Here is a 14,150-nt window from a genome sequence, read left to right as displayed (position 1 = left end):
AATAAGAACGTAGGTACATACTACGAAAAATATTAGATTTTTGACAGTCGTTTTTGCAGAAGGAAAACATCGCGTAGAAGTGAATTAATCCCAATAACAGCATAACAACATAAAGACACCTTTACAGTGGTCATATAACAGTCGCATTCGTTTTCTAGCATTATTAACCTGTGATACGCTATAAAACAAGAAGGTTCCGTGTTCGTATTATCGCTATAACTAATAGCTGTCATCGACACAAGTCGAACGCGCCTCCTGGTACTTCATTTCACGGTAACCACTTATGGTGTCCGTCGCGTGTCTTTGCGTGTGGTTCCATTGCTACACGGACGAGTCGAGTTCGTGGATGACGTTTTCAATAAATATAGAAGAAGGCACCAAACATGTTAAAAATAACATTTAATGGTTATTCGTTTTGACGGGAGTTCACCATCAAGCATCATCATCATGATGAGCTGATCCTAGACTATAGACCGACCGATTAAATGAGTCCTCGCCTGCGGGGATAATTCTGTACTGCAAGGATCCCAGCAACTGCTACCCTCATTTACCTACCAGTTTTTATAGTTCGGTACCTACCCAAAGGGTCAAAACGGGACCCTATTACTAAGACTCCGCTGTCTGTCTGTCAGTACGTCTATCTGTCTGTCTGTCTGTCTGTCCGTCAGTCCGTCTGTGACCAGGCTGTACCTCATGAACCGTCATAGCTAGGCAGTTGAAATTATCACAGATGATGTATTTCTGTTGCCGCTATAACAACAAATACTAAAAACAGAATATAATAAATATTTAAATGGGGCTCCCATACAACAAACGTGATCTTTGTGCCGTTTTTTGCGTAATGGCCGGTTTTTTAAGATCTTTTCCAAATTGTTGGCGCACCTTGTTGGGGTCTTCCTACGCTGCGTTGGTTGCCATGACAACCTTTCTGCTCTATGAACCGATACGATTCTATAGAATTAAATCTCAAAATACAAATTTTTGTCTGCAACTAGTATGTTGCCCATATTATGTGTAAGTCCAGAATGGGTGGCAAACTTGTTCGATTTTGGTTCATATTTTTGTGTATTTAAAACAAAACCGTAATAAACGTAGTATGTATATACTACCTATTTTTACTAAATCAACTAAATATTCCATTGTTGTGAACTAATTTATCGCTTGACAGACGCCACAACATCCTTCAATCTACGATCTGAATCATTCTTTGTTACAGTGAATTAGCATATTTATATAAAGCAATTTTTCCCATCATTCGCCGTTCTAAATTGCTACTCCTTCCTGCAAGGATATCATTAAAGTGTTTTTACACGGTTCTATCACGCGAGACATACTGACCGTGTCACTATTAATTGTCACTGCGAGACGGTTTATTGGGTAAACCAGTATAAATTGACCAGCCGGCGTATTATGAATGGTTTTATCCATCTTTATCCACGTAATAAAATAACTGTCACTGTTTAACACCGTGGGATAGAAAGAGACGGATACCGTTTTATCACGCTGTCACGTAGACGAGAACCACCATCATATCCGTGGAAAACGCAAGAAAAACATCGATTACACTTACAGCTACAAAAAAAAATTGGGTACTAATAAAAAGATTTTTGAACGCAATTTGAAAAGCGGTTAAGATGGCATCTAATTACTAAAATCTATTAAAAAAAATTAGGTGCATTTTTGAAGTAACGGTAAAATAATGCTCCAGGCTGGATACCGTTTTATCACGCTGTCACGTAGACAAAAACGATCATCATATTTGTACAGCAGCAGTATCATGGTTGCGTTTTTATCACCAGTCATGTCACGCGTCACTTTCGCACTTACATACTTTTTTTAGAACGTGGCAGGCATGATGGACACATGATAAAGAGCCGGTCATCTTAACCCTTCTGGGGGCCTAGCCAAAGATTAATCCTTAATAGAAAACGCCAATAGAAACTGAAATAATGTATGGATACGATCATGTGACTTTTCGATGTATTGACAGACTCTAGAACTTCACAGAAACAGAAACTATAAACCTTTTATGTAAAGTTGTAGCGGAGAGCAAAACAACTTCGGTATCGATACAACGTGAAGGAATACAAAAACAAATTGTATTAGACAGTGACAATAACAACACTTGTTGTTGTTGACTTCCTACCTCTTTAGGTGTTTTATTCGGAAAGTTCATTAATTTATGTAAATTACAATTAGAATGTATTTGTTACAAATTTTGATGTGAAAGTTGCTAAAAATCATTTCAGCGATCGATAAATTGGGTGGAAATATTTTCTTCTTTGATATTTCATTTAGAACAAGGTACATTAAAGTGTTTACATACATACATACCTACATACACTAGGTTATTTGGAGCGTATTGTAATTGAGAAATGTTATTTATTGTATGACATCCTAAAAATTTAACTATAAAGAACCTTTTTTCCTTATTTTTAATCCTATCTAGCCGGATCATAGCCGGAGCCACATACCCTAGTTCCTTAGCTATAGACTCGCTGGGTGACGCACGCAATAGGAATACCATCTGATAATGATATGTTTGCAAGACATCATAATAGACGTAAAAATAACTTGGAAACACGTGTTATTTTATTTACCGTGAAAATCTCAGACAATAGGATTTAGTACCGAGGATATTTATCATTATCATGATATGAAGAAAATTCTCTGACTCAGCCAGTAGGTAAAAGCTTAGGATGTATGTACATAGTGGCCAATTCGAACATACAAATCATTTAGGTATTTAACCTAAATGATGTTTTTAGTTATCACTTGCGCATGCGCATGCAAGTCGCCCGTGATTGCTAGTAAATTTAGCGAGACGAGATGCACGGGCAAATGATCACAAAATGACATACCTAATTTTGACATCAAAATGTATGTTTAAATTTTAAATTGGTCTCCTCGCCATTTACATCGCTCAAAAAGACTACAATTTTCATCACAGAAGATGTCATAAAATTAAAATATCTCAAAATGTATTTGAAACACAACACAAAGGCGATATTGTCCGGTTCTTGTACTAAAGTCCCGTCTCGTTAAAATAATAAGACATGGTCACCGCCGAAATTTTTAAACAAACGCATTTTTCAGCTGTCCGTTCTTCGTCGTCCTAAGTATTTATTCAATAGAAGTCAGCGACCTTCGCAGGCGTTAATCTTCGCTTCATAAAGCAAGTTGAGAACAAACGAAGCAGACATTTGAAAGCCTTCGCGAGTACAAAATAATCTGTGAATTATGTATTCGCGGGCAAAAAAGTGTTAACGAAGTAGAAAAAAATACGACGCGGTCATTAAATTTAATTCCGTCTTTATTTGTATGTATGTGCCTGTTGAAGAGATGCCTACCTCAAAATATTTAAACACCGTTAATGTTTGTTACTAACAATAAAACTTTGTAAATACCTACTTACAGTACTTACTTGATTATTGTCGTGGCTTCAACTCTTAGGGCGAGTTGCACCAACGACACTTGATGGGATCCAGTGTTGCCAACTCGGATTTTGAAAAAATGCTAGACTTATGTCTAGATTATACCAAAATCATGCCAAAGTTTTTTGAAATATGCTAAAAAAAATGCTAAAATGTCAACTTGAAATTAGATACTTAAAACACATAAATTTTTCAAATTTGCCGCCTTTTTCTACTGACAAGATCTGCTTGACCAACTTTATATAATCCGTCGACGTCCAACCGTCCACTAAAGTCAAAATTCATATGAAAATATGAACCACATAAGGCCATGGCGCATATTGTTGCTGCCAATTTGGTGCACACTTGGCTTAGACTAAATTATGCTAAAAAAATAAGCCAGATGCTAAATGGAAAATTTTGGTGCCAAAGCAAGTGAAAATATGCCAGATCTGGCATCAATTATGCCAAGTTGGCAAAACTGGGCTGATCAACGTCGACGTCGATCAACAACGCGGCCTACGTATGGCGTGACACTGGAAGCCTATGGCGTAAACGGGAAACTTAACCTCAAGGAAAACACTTGAAAAGTCTGTTTACATTATCCTTGCAATAGGTAGTATAGGTACGTTTACAAGCAGGTCACAAAACAAAGAAATTGTTATAATTATTTACCTATTTATCCACCTTTTCCTTGTCATCTGAAGTGTTTGTTTGAGTTTACATGGTGGTTTAAGGGCTCTTCTACACGATGGCACGGGACAAGGGACGTAGCAATGCGGTAGAATGACATAGCAATATCACTTTCTCCCTCTAACGCATAAATGCGTCCTTGGAGTGGCCGACGCTAGGCCATCGTGTAGAGGAGCCATAAGAAAGGCAATAATATCACAACCACGTTTAAAAAAAAGAAAGAATAGTATGAGGTCTCTAGCGACTTTCATATTGATTGCCACTGTGACAAGGTACGAAATGGGTCATAAATTAATACTTTCGACCGTACATGCTTAAAGGACTAATCTTACTCTGCACAGACTTTTAATGACAAAGTGTACAAGTGTCATCATTACCGCTATTATTTTATAATAATAATAATAATAAGCCCGCAGGGCAGCTTGTGGCGAGCTGTTGGGGAGTAACGACCCCACGGACCCGAGTACTCCCGAGAGTCGGTCTCCGTCTCCGGCGTGTCTTCGTCGGTCGGAGTGGACCCCAAGGAGACCCGCAGGACTCTCAGCTCTGGCTTGCCTTAATTGGCCGTCCAGAGAGGAGTCGTTAGAGCTATATGCTCCAGGGGTGGAAGTGAAAGATGCATAAGACGCGAGTTGGCACAGTGGCTGCTAACAGCCACTGGGTAGAAAGCGGCGCACACCTCTCGACACCCCTGAGCCGCTCACACCGATGTTGCTCCTGGTCGTCTTTACGACGGTAGTTTCAGGGGCCCATCTAGTAAGCGGCGAGTCACCGCCTGTCTCGATGACGGTGTTTACATTGTTATGACAGGTGTCCGGACCTCTTTTACAATAGCCCAGTCTCATTGTCCACCCAAACATCAATCCATAAACCGGTATACTGTTCACTTCTTCTACAATAGTCCCAATGCCTGCTGCGACCGGTTCACGGGTGTCTATTGTTGCGCCTGTGAACGGGTTCCAGCAGGTGTTCTACATGACATTAAAACTCTCCAAAGGGCCTCTACGTGTTGGATCTATATCCCCACGAAAGCCTATCAAAAGACCGGGATTTATAGGCCCGTGAAGTCCAAAAAGGAGAAACAATATAATAATAATAAAACATGACGTTTTTTGATAGTCGTGAATTCAAGCCTCACTATCGCCTGATAGAGAAAAAATATGCTCTACAAAAATACAATAAGAGCGCATACAATTATATTATATATCTTGATGTAAGATATGTTGCCAAGAAAAGGATTACCTAAACGCTACGCTTCTTGTAAATGATTGTACCTCTCCTGACCATCCTAACTCCTATTCAGCTGTCACTCTCACACATGACTGTTGTTTATCATATAATAGAGCTGACCTCACGGCCACCACCGGTGTCATTGTTGGCTCGTTTTTGGACGCGCGCCGTGCGGGGAATACAAATATTATTGACCTCTTCATTGTTTACACTTCCGATGGTTGTGACCGCGTTATGAAAATCTGAATCACGTCACATGACTGAAATTGTTTCGCTGGACCGTGAAGAGTGGGAAAATGTCTTATGCAAGTGATTGCTGTACCTATCTTATTCTACCGCAATAATTTGCGGAATATCTTTGTAGACAACAAAAGTATTTCTATTATTTATTTTATAATTTTTTTTTCTTATTTTTTTTTTTCTTATTCTTAATTATTCGGGACGCCATGGGCAAACAAGCGGTGGCGTAATGGCGAAAGATTTAAACGCCTGTGGGTTAGCGCTTAGCGGAAACCGATGTCCAGGATAGAGCGAAGTGGAAGGCGAAAAGTAGGAAAGCGGACCCCGTCACAGTACGGGACAAACGATAGGAGGATATGATAATGATATGGGCAAAGACAATTAGGCTGCGTTTCCACCAGAGATGTGCGAGGATGTGTAGCGAAGGTAATGTTTGTTAAGGACCAATAGAATATTGTCCTTTAGAACTGCGCTGACTGAGGATAAATAAATAAAGTGATTCTATTGGTTCTTAACTCAACAAATACATACAAATATACTTGCTAATCTCCTTGCTTAACACATCCTTGCTAATCTCTGCTGGAAACGCATCCATCAAATTCGTAGTCAAAATCTATGGTACCTTTATCATCATCATCATCATCATCTCAGCCATAAGACGTCCACTGCTGAACATAGGCCTCCCCCTTGGACCTCCATTCGTACCGGTTGGAAGCGACCCGCATCCAGCGTCTTCCGGCGGCCTCAACAAGGTCGTCCGTCCATCTTGTGGGTGGACGTCCTACGCTGCGCTTGCTAGTCCGTGGTCTCCACGTGGTCCACGTGGTATGGTACCTTACCTACCTAATATTTATATTCACTAAAGCGATTATATACGTCGCACTTATTCCGCGCTATATATTTTAATCATAACACTATTCAAATAATCGTAGCAAATTAATTTTCTAGATTACCTCAATCGGTTTTATTTCCTGTTATTATTGAAATATTTCCAGATGAATAGTGTCAGAGGGCCTACCGCGTACCACGTTCATCGTGTTGCCTCCCTGTCACACTTACGTACGAATTTACAAGTGCGATAGAGAGGCAACACGTCGAACGTGGTTCGCGGTAGGCCCTCTGGTACATTGCGCAAGTATTATGTTGGTAGACAATCGCAAAAACATTGTTAAATGTACAAGTTCAGGGACGAAACGAAAGAGGTAAATAAACATGTTTTTAGCAAATTATAGGAAACAGACAGCTTATTTTATGTAATTTGTAAAAATGTCACGTTGTAATTGCAGACAGTTTTTTTTTGCAAATGCGGAAGATTTGTTGTTTGAAAACTATTAGTTTGAAGACTTTATTTATTTAAGGTTCCTTGTACCTAAAAAATGAAAAGAATAGTACTGGCAAGCGTAGCTCACTCCGCGATTTCGTCGCTGCGCAACAGGTAGCTAGTAGCAAGTACATCCGTCCCACACCAATTTTGGTGGCTAGCCATAAGCTGGCCAGTAGGGTTGCCATATGGAAGAATCAAATGTCCTGATAAAAATCCGGACATCACGCTAAAAATCCGGACATTTCTTGTGGCAGAGATTTGGCGTAGCTTGAACGACGCCCCGGCGAAGCGCTGCTCTCTGCGGTGTACTGTATCGTGGATCTACTTTTCCCTTTCCCTTCGCCCGATCCCGTAGCCCCCTCCCCGGGCGCGCATTTTATTTTTATAAGGTCATTCCTAAAAATCCGGACATATACCAAGTCCGGCCGCAATCCGGACAAAGGGTCAAAAATCCGGACATGTCCGGACAAATCCGGACATATGGCAACCCTACGCGTGGCGCTGTCGCCACCTAGCGGTCATATCTTCCTAATCGTAACAGACGCGTTTTGTTAGAGAGTGAATCTTCTGTACTTACCTAGTACTATTATTTATTCTGTGGTATTGGTGTGTTACCACCATCATTATGTAACTGTACCTTTTTTTTTAAATCAAGCAAATAAATTATTTATGATTTAAAATCAGTGGAGTTCTATCTTATTTCTTATGGCTGACAAAAGCCAAATAGCTTCCGTTGAATCAAACTTTGAAGTATCCGTCATACACATTGATGTAATAGAGTTTTTCTGTTACGCTCAACGTAATATCCAGTCTGGAACTTATTGCGGACTTTCCGCAAAAAAGCAACAGTTTATTCAATAGATGGCATTGAAAGTGAATCGGCTACGATTATTATGAATCGATTGCGGTCTTGGATAAATTATACGGAAGTTAACAAAAGATATAGGTACGAGTATGTACATATTTGTAAAACTACTTAGTCTTTGAAAACTTAACTAACAATTTTAAAAATATAAGATCTACTTACGAACGGAGAGCTATGTTGTATTTCTATTAACTGGTAGTTATGATAAAAGGAGTGAGGAAAAAATTACTAAACCCCCTCCTCTCGTAACCGGATTCTCAAAACTCTCAGTTTACGTGGGATGCCCCATTATTAAATAATCCGTAGCTACTAAGTAAAATGTAAATACATAAAGTAAACACTCGCGGCTAAACTGTCTAAACATACCTAATAGTGTTTACTTGGCGAATATCACGTATGTATTTTAATTTAATTAAATGAACGTGTATAGTGTTAAGCTTTAATGTAGTCTTTAATAATTAAATACCTAATAAAGACTCTTTATGTAGATTTGTTTAGCAATAGCTTGTGAATTGTGAATAAGCTCCGGGAAAATTATCTATTTCTTTACATTGAATAAATTTACGGTTTACTCACATGATTTAAGTCACTCGCGCGACATGTTTCGGAGTGCCTAGACTGCCTAGGTCTCCTTTCTCTAGCACTAATTTACAATAAATAATTTTTACTTTTTTAAACAAACTCCGTAAGTATCGAATTAAAAGTCTAATAGTCATGTAAATTTTGGGACATATTTAAAATTATAAACCCAGGAAATGTGAAGAGTAAACTGAATCATATATAATACCTATAGGAAACTTGAAATTTGTAGAAAAAAAATACTACTTCGATGTTGATTACCTTATACATACTGAGCAATATTTTCCAAATAATTGAATGTTATTTTTTTGTCATTGTGGTGTGGTTAAAAGCAGAGCCAAAAAGGGCAGGCAAATTAATTGTTTTACTGATCTTGATTCAACTGTTAAGTGATTGAACGGGAAAACGTCGAGGAAAACCACGATGAAATTGTCGAGACTGATAAAGGTTCCGGAAGAGCATTGGCCGATCGTTTGAGGGACAGTTTGATGCGGGCACATACAGTGTAAAACAATACAAAAGGTAATCACGGTTCATATCCCGGTCGGTACAAGTTTAAGCAGGCGTGGCTCACTCCGCGATTTTGTCGGTTTGCTACAGGTAGCTAAAGTACATCCGTTCCACACCAATTTTGGTCGCTAGCCATAAGCCGCGCGTGGCGCTGTCGCCACCTAGCGGCGATATCTGTCCTGATCGTAACAGACGCGTTTTGTTAGAGAGTGATTCTTCTGTACCTAGTACTATTATTTATTCTGTGGTATAAGTCTAGTGTAAGTTTAAGCTCGACTGAGCCTTATAAGTGGGTTACCATCACTAAACTAACCTTGGTAGGTATTATGTACTACCTAGAACTGTATTACCATGAGCCCTGCGTTGGCCTTGATGCCTTAATCCTTTAAGGCTGGATTGAGCCCTACAACATAGGATACGTCTGGCCGATACGCTAAACACTGTGTTAGGTCAGGTTAAGATATAGTATGATAACAACAGTACCTATACGTACGATAGTTTGTCTACGTTTGGCATAAAAGTATGCAATCACTGACAAAGTTGTTCTGTTCTGACACGATTTTAGGGACAGAATGTTTTATATGGATAGATATTTATATACGGTACGATAACTGTACACAATCCCTTTCAAACAATGTCATAATAAAATTAGTTACAGGACTAGACAATTTTAACTCGCTGTTTGGCGCGAGATTATGTACTTACCTAAGTACCTATATTTCAGAGACATAATAATTTTGCAGACAAATCTGTCGATAAAATATAAGCCAGTACGCCAGGTGTAACGTTGTGACCACAGAACAATATGGTCAAGCATCACCCGTTTATCAGTGATCGCGATCAGACACCGCGGCGGTGACCGCGACGTCACGCTCCGTCGGCGATCGTATTTTACCATTTATGTAACAACGTAAACAAACACGGTGAAGTTATCATTTTACTCTTTTTCAATGAAAAGCAGGTTTTTTCACAACAACAACAACAACAAGGAATAAACTGCTACAAAACACTTTTGATACGTATGTTTAACTCCGACCCATCACATGCGCGTGAGATTTCTTCAACCAGAAACATCACTTTAACACTGATAGATCATAACCGTAACAATTCCAGATCAAACTCGTAACCCGTTATAACAATCAGAATACTCCTCAAGGACTCAGAAACACATAATTCGCCTATAATATTATGTAATAGTTACCTGATTTTCCGTAACTAATTAAATAAAGTACCTATATTGTTCTATATAATAACGTACCTATCTTTTAGGTTTAAATAAGTGTCGAGTTGTGGTTTAGATTAAATAGGCAAAGTAGTTTGTGGTCATTTACATAGTGCCAACCGCAACTTAGGAATATTTTTCCAAAAGTCCGTATATCTGTTTTCTCGTGAAGACTTTGTTGTTATGTAATAGAGTCCAATTTAGAATACAAGCTACATAAAACTTGGGACTTAATAATTCTTCTACGATACCTACATCAAACATATCGCACACTTCTAGGAGGTAATAAAACTAGATATTATATGGATCTCATCAATATATGTATATGTCAGAATAAAATAATGGATTTTACTTTTTTAACACACAATAAATCTATAAAGCACCTTCCACTTAATAACAGAACTTACCTACACTTACCTTAATTAACTGTGGGTATTTCTCACCCAATATCACTAAAATAATCATAAGAACACACTACACAGCTTGTATTATTATAAACGATTAATAGAAAAAAATCATCCTTGTTAAATCAAATTATTAAAGAAAAAATGGAGTAGGTATGTACCTACATACCTACTTCCATTTTTTCCGATACCCTTACACTAACTTAAATACTTAATTAAATATAAAATAAAAACATGTTATACCTATTAATTAATTTTTGTTTTTTGTTACAGCAATGTCGGCCGATGGGTCGACGACGGACATCAATGGACTCCTCAACGACACAGGTGAGAATATTTAAAGAAAAACTAGTCATTATTTCATAGTATTTCATACGTACTATTACTATACCTCGTTTTTTTAGCATTAGAAAAAAGGTAAACAATCTTGATGTGTCTTTTAATTGAAAAACACATTTATAAATAAGTTACGCCAAATATGTAACAGTTATGAATCTAATACGATCATTTATATTCTTCTGCTTTCATAAGTAATAGTTTCTGGTTTTTAAAAAGCGTTTTTCAATTAAAAGACATGTCAAGATCGCTTACCTTCTTGCAAGTTCTTTCTAATGCTAAAAAAACGAACTATAATTGAATGTATTTATTTTGATAATTATTTTTTTTATTTCTCTGCCATCTAGCGACTCAATGTGTAACTAAAATGAGAAGTATGTGAACTGGGGTGTGTACTTCTGTCATACGAGCAAGTAGTTTCGCACAATTTCGCTAGATGGCAGTCTACGCTACACTTCGTAAGAAGTTCTACATTTTATCGCTAGATGGCGCTAAACTCAAACTTGCAATTCACTCTAAGAACTACACATAGATGGCGCTAGTGATGTAGAAACGTTCATAACAGAATGTCGACCGTCTGCCTTCATTGGTTACTAATGAATACACAGAGATGGCGCTACACTCGCTACAGTTAACGTATTCAATTCAATATTGTGCATTTCGCTCACTCACAATCATAACCGAATCGGATACATTATTTTATCCGTATTAAATAAATTAAGCTTTTGAGTTAGTTAGTTCGTTCTTTTAGAAAATAGATGCAATAAAACGACTTAAATTAAGTTTCCGGCAGCGGGTCGTCAAGTCTCAATATAGCCTAGAAAAAAATAGGCGGAAATTCCTATACATACCTATTTGTTTTCTACTTACTTTTGTTTAGGCCAATTTTAGGAAGTGAACTTTTATTTTATTTGCAAATCTATGTGATATTGACAGCTCTTGTGTTTTGTAGGTACCTACTTACTTATTATATTTCCTTGCCGGACAGACCTAAAAAGGAGATTTCCATTATAGGAAAAAAAACTTAAGTAGGCACATAATAATATTGCTGATCAGTTGTCCAATATCTTCTCCAATTCGCTCGATGCCGGCATCCTCTTTAAGGGGCTCCCCCACGCCAATGACCTTCGATCTGAATCCCTTAGTTTTCTAATGTTTTTTGTAGCTTATCATATTAACAGTAAGGCTTTATAGTATCCCATATTTACTTTAAAGTTCATTGTCTTCGAGATATTTGGCATCAAAGTTGAACAATTTTAGGCTAAATACTGGTTTTCTGGCCATAACTTTTGAGTTGATTAGTTTAAAATTAAAGCCTTGGACACGATTTTCGAGACTTCAAAGACGAACCCAAATATGTAGATTTCGTACATGTAAGATCCTTCACTGCAAACTAGATACGAAAAAAGTGTTTATTAAACAATGTTTAAAAAATTCATAAAAAAATAAGTATTCATTTTTTTCAAAATCCAGTGGACAAAACCGGAGATAAAAGATTGAAGACCCGATAACCGTTTGTCTTATAATTCTATCTGTAGTGCAAAAAAAGAAGATACGATTCAAAACTTGTCAAAAATCGATGAAAACCTCGGGTAGCCCCTTAAACTTATACTTACTTATCATTTTTCTGCCATTATCTTACTTACCTGGACGGCACGTTTTGTTTCTCATTTCTCACCTACCCTTCCGCCATAGGACTTATAACTAAGTATGGACGTTTACCTGCCATGTAAATCACTGCTTGTTATGTACTTACGTCACGCGACGAAGCCCTATGACCTATTGAGTAACTATAGAGCTATTAAATAATAGGATTAATTGTAACTAGAACTACCGCGTGAACGACCTATTTTAATACTTACACATGTATAAATGTAGAATATAGGTAGCGCACAATTTACCTTTATGTATAGTAACAAAAAAAAATTGTGACGTTATTAAGATATCAATTAGGTATTAATTTTGGTTGTCAAATGAAGACTAGCTAGACCAATTTTATTATTAATGCATTTGTATGTCCCCTTACTTACATTTCTACATGAAAGTATTGAAAGTATAACTTCTTATATACCTATTTCTTAAAATTTTGAAAATTGATTCTAAAGTTGGGCAAGAAATCATACTTACTCGTAAGTATCTGAAATCACTCAAAGCAATTGTTGGGTAGCGTGAAAGATTTATTTAGTTTTTAGTAGTAGGTGTTCACCGTGTACATCAGGAACTAAACTAGGAACTACTTTACATCTACCAACCATCGCTGAATGATTTATAACAGACATACTTACTCGTTCCATACAGTATAGTTGCAACTTATATAGACTCGAACTATTCATTAGTTTACTGAGCTTTTACTAGAATTCATTCTGTTCTTCTCAATAAATCTTAATAGGCATCAACACCTGCAGGTTATTAGGAACAATCTCTATGTGTTTGTGAATTATTGTTCACAATTACCGTGACCATAAATGTGAACATAACTCACGATCTCATTACGCTCTTAACACTATGACTAATATAAGTTGGTCTCTGATTACACATACCTATCACAGGTGTCAAGATCACTTTAATACTGGTTTTGTAAACCATTTCTAAACTATAGACTAAGTCATGATGTCATAGAGTTTCCAAGTCACGCTGTGACGCCAAAGTCATGCGTTTTTATTCACGTGAATCGCATCCGGTTTTTTACTCACAAAAGTTTGTTTTGGTGTGACGTCGACGTCTGTGAGTCTTGTATAAACCAAACTTGGCAACAAAGTCAACGTGGGGACATTTTTGGGTCACAACAAATTCATCGTAATGCGTATTAGTTCCTATCTAATACCTAGAGCGATGGCCATATACATACCTACAACTACATGGCATGGGTTTCTTAAAGTCTGGGATGCATGGGAAAAAGTGGTATGGAAAAAGTGATTGTTGGTCATTATAACATTTAAGGTTGACTCACGTTAGACCGGGCCGTGTCGGGGCTGGAGCTTCCGGCGCTTAAATACTTTTCTATGACATGACAGGTGATCACGTGATGCTTTCCATAGAAAACGATGCGCCTAATGGTAACATTCCATTTCTAACCGCAGCTGCACTACCGGTACTGAACGCGTCGCTGTCATTGTCAATTTCCATAGTAAAATTGACAGTAGTGCAGCTGTCGTTGGAAATGGAATGTTACCCTAAAGCTCCGGCCTCCTTTAATTACTTCTAAAGTAGATTTTGATTTTTTCTGTCCTGTTTGTTTGCCTTTCGATCTTCGAACGGGGATACAAAAATGAAATACCAATTTCTGAGTGTATTTATTTATTTAATTAATAATTGCTTACACGTATGTAATAAA

At 37.6% G+C, this 14,150-nt stretch overlaps 1 protein-coding gene across 3 annotated transcripts in view; it reads left to right on the top strand.

Annotated features, from left to right (window-relative positions):
* Positions 1-14,150, top strand: part of LOC134664597 (uncharacterized) — a 344,627-nt gene that overhangs the window by 188,393 nt on the left and 142,084 nt on the right. For all 3 annotated transcript variants that reach the window (XM_063521328.1, XM_063521327.1, XM_063521329.1), the window contains exon 2: positions 10,754-10,807. In XM_063521328.1, the coding sequence (XP_063377398.1) occupies positions 10,754-10,807 (54 nt within the window). The remainder of the gene's footprint in view (positions 1-10,753; positions 10,808-14,150) is intronic.

Source organism: Cydia fagiglandana, chromosome 5, assembly GCF_963556715.1.
Source record: "Cydia fagiglandana chromosome 5, ilCydFagi1.1, whole genome shotgun sequence".
NCBI classification, from domain to species: Eukaryota; Metazoa; Arthropoda; class Insecta; order Lepidoptera; family Tortricidae; genus Cydia; species Cydia fagiglandana.
Note: the sequence above shows the minus strand (reverse complement) of the source record. Positions and strands in the feature narration are given on the sequence as shown.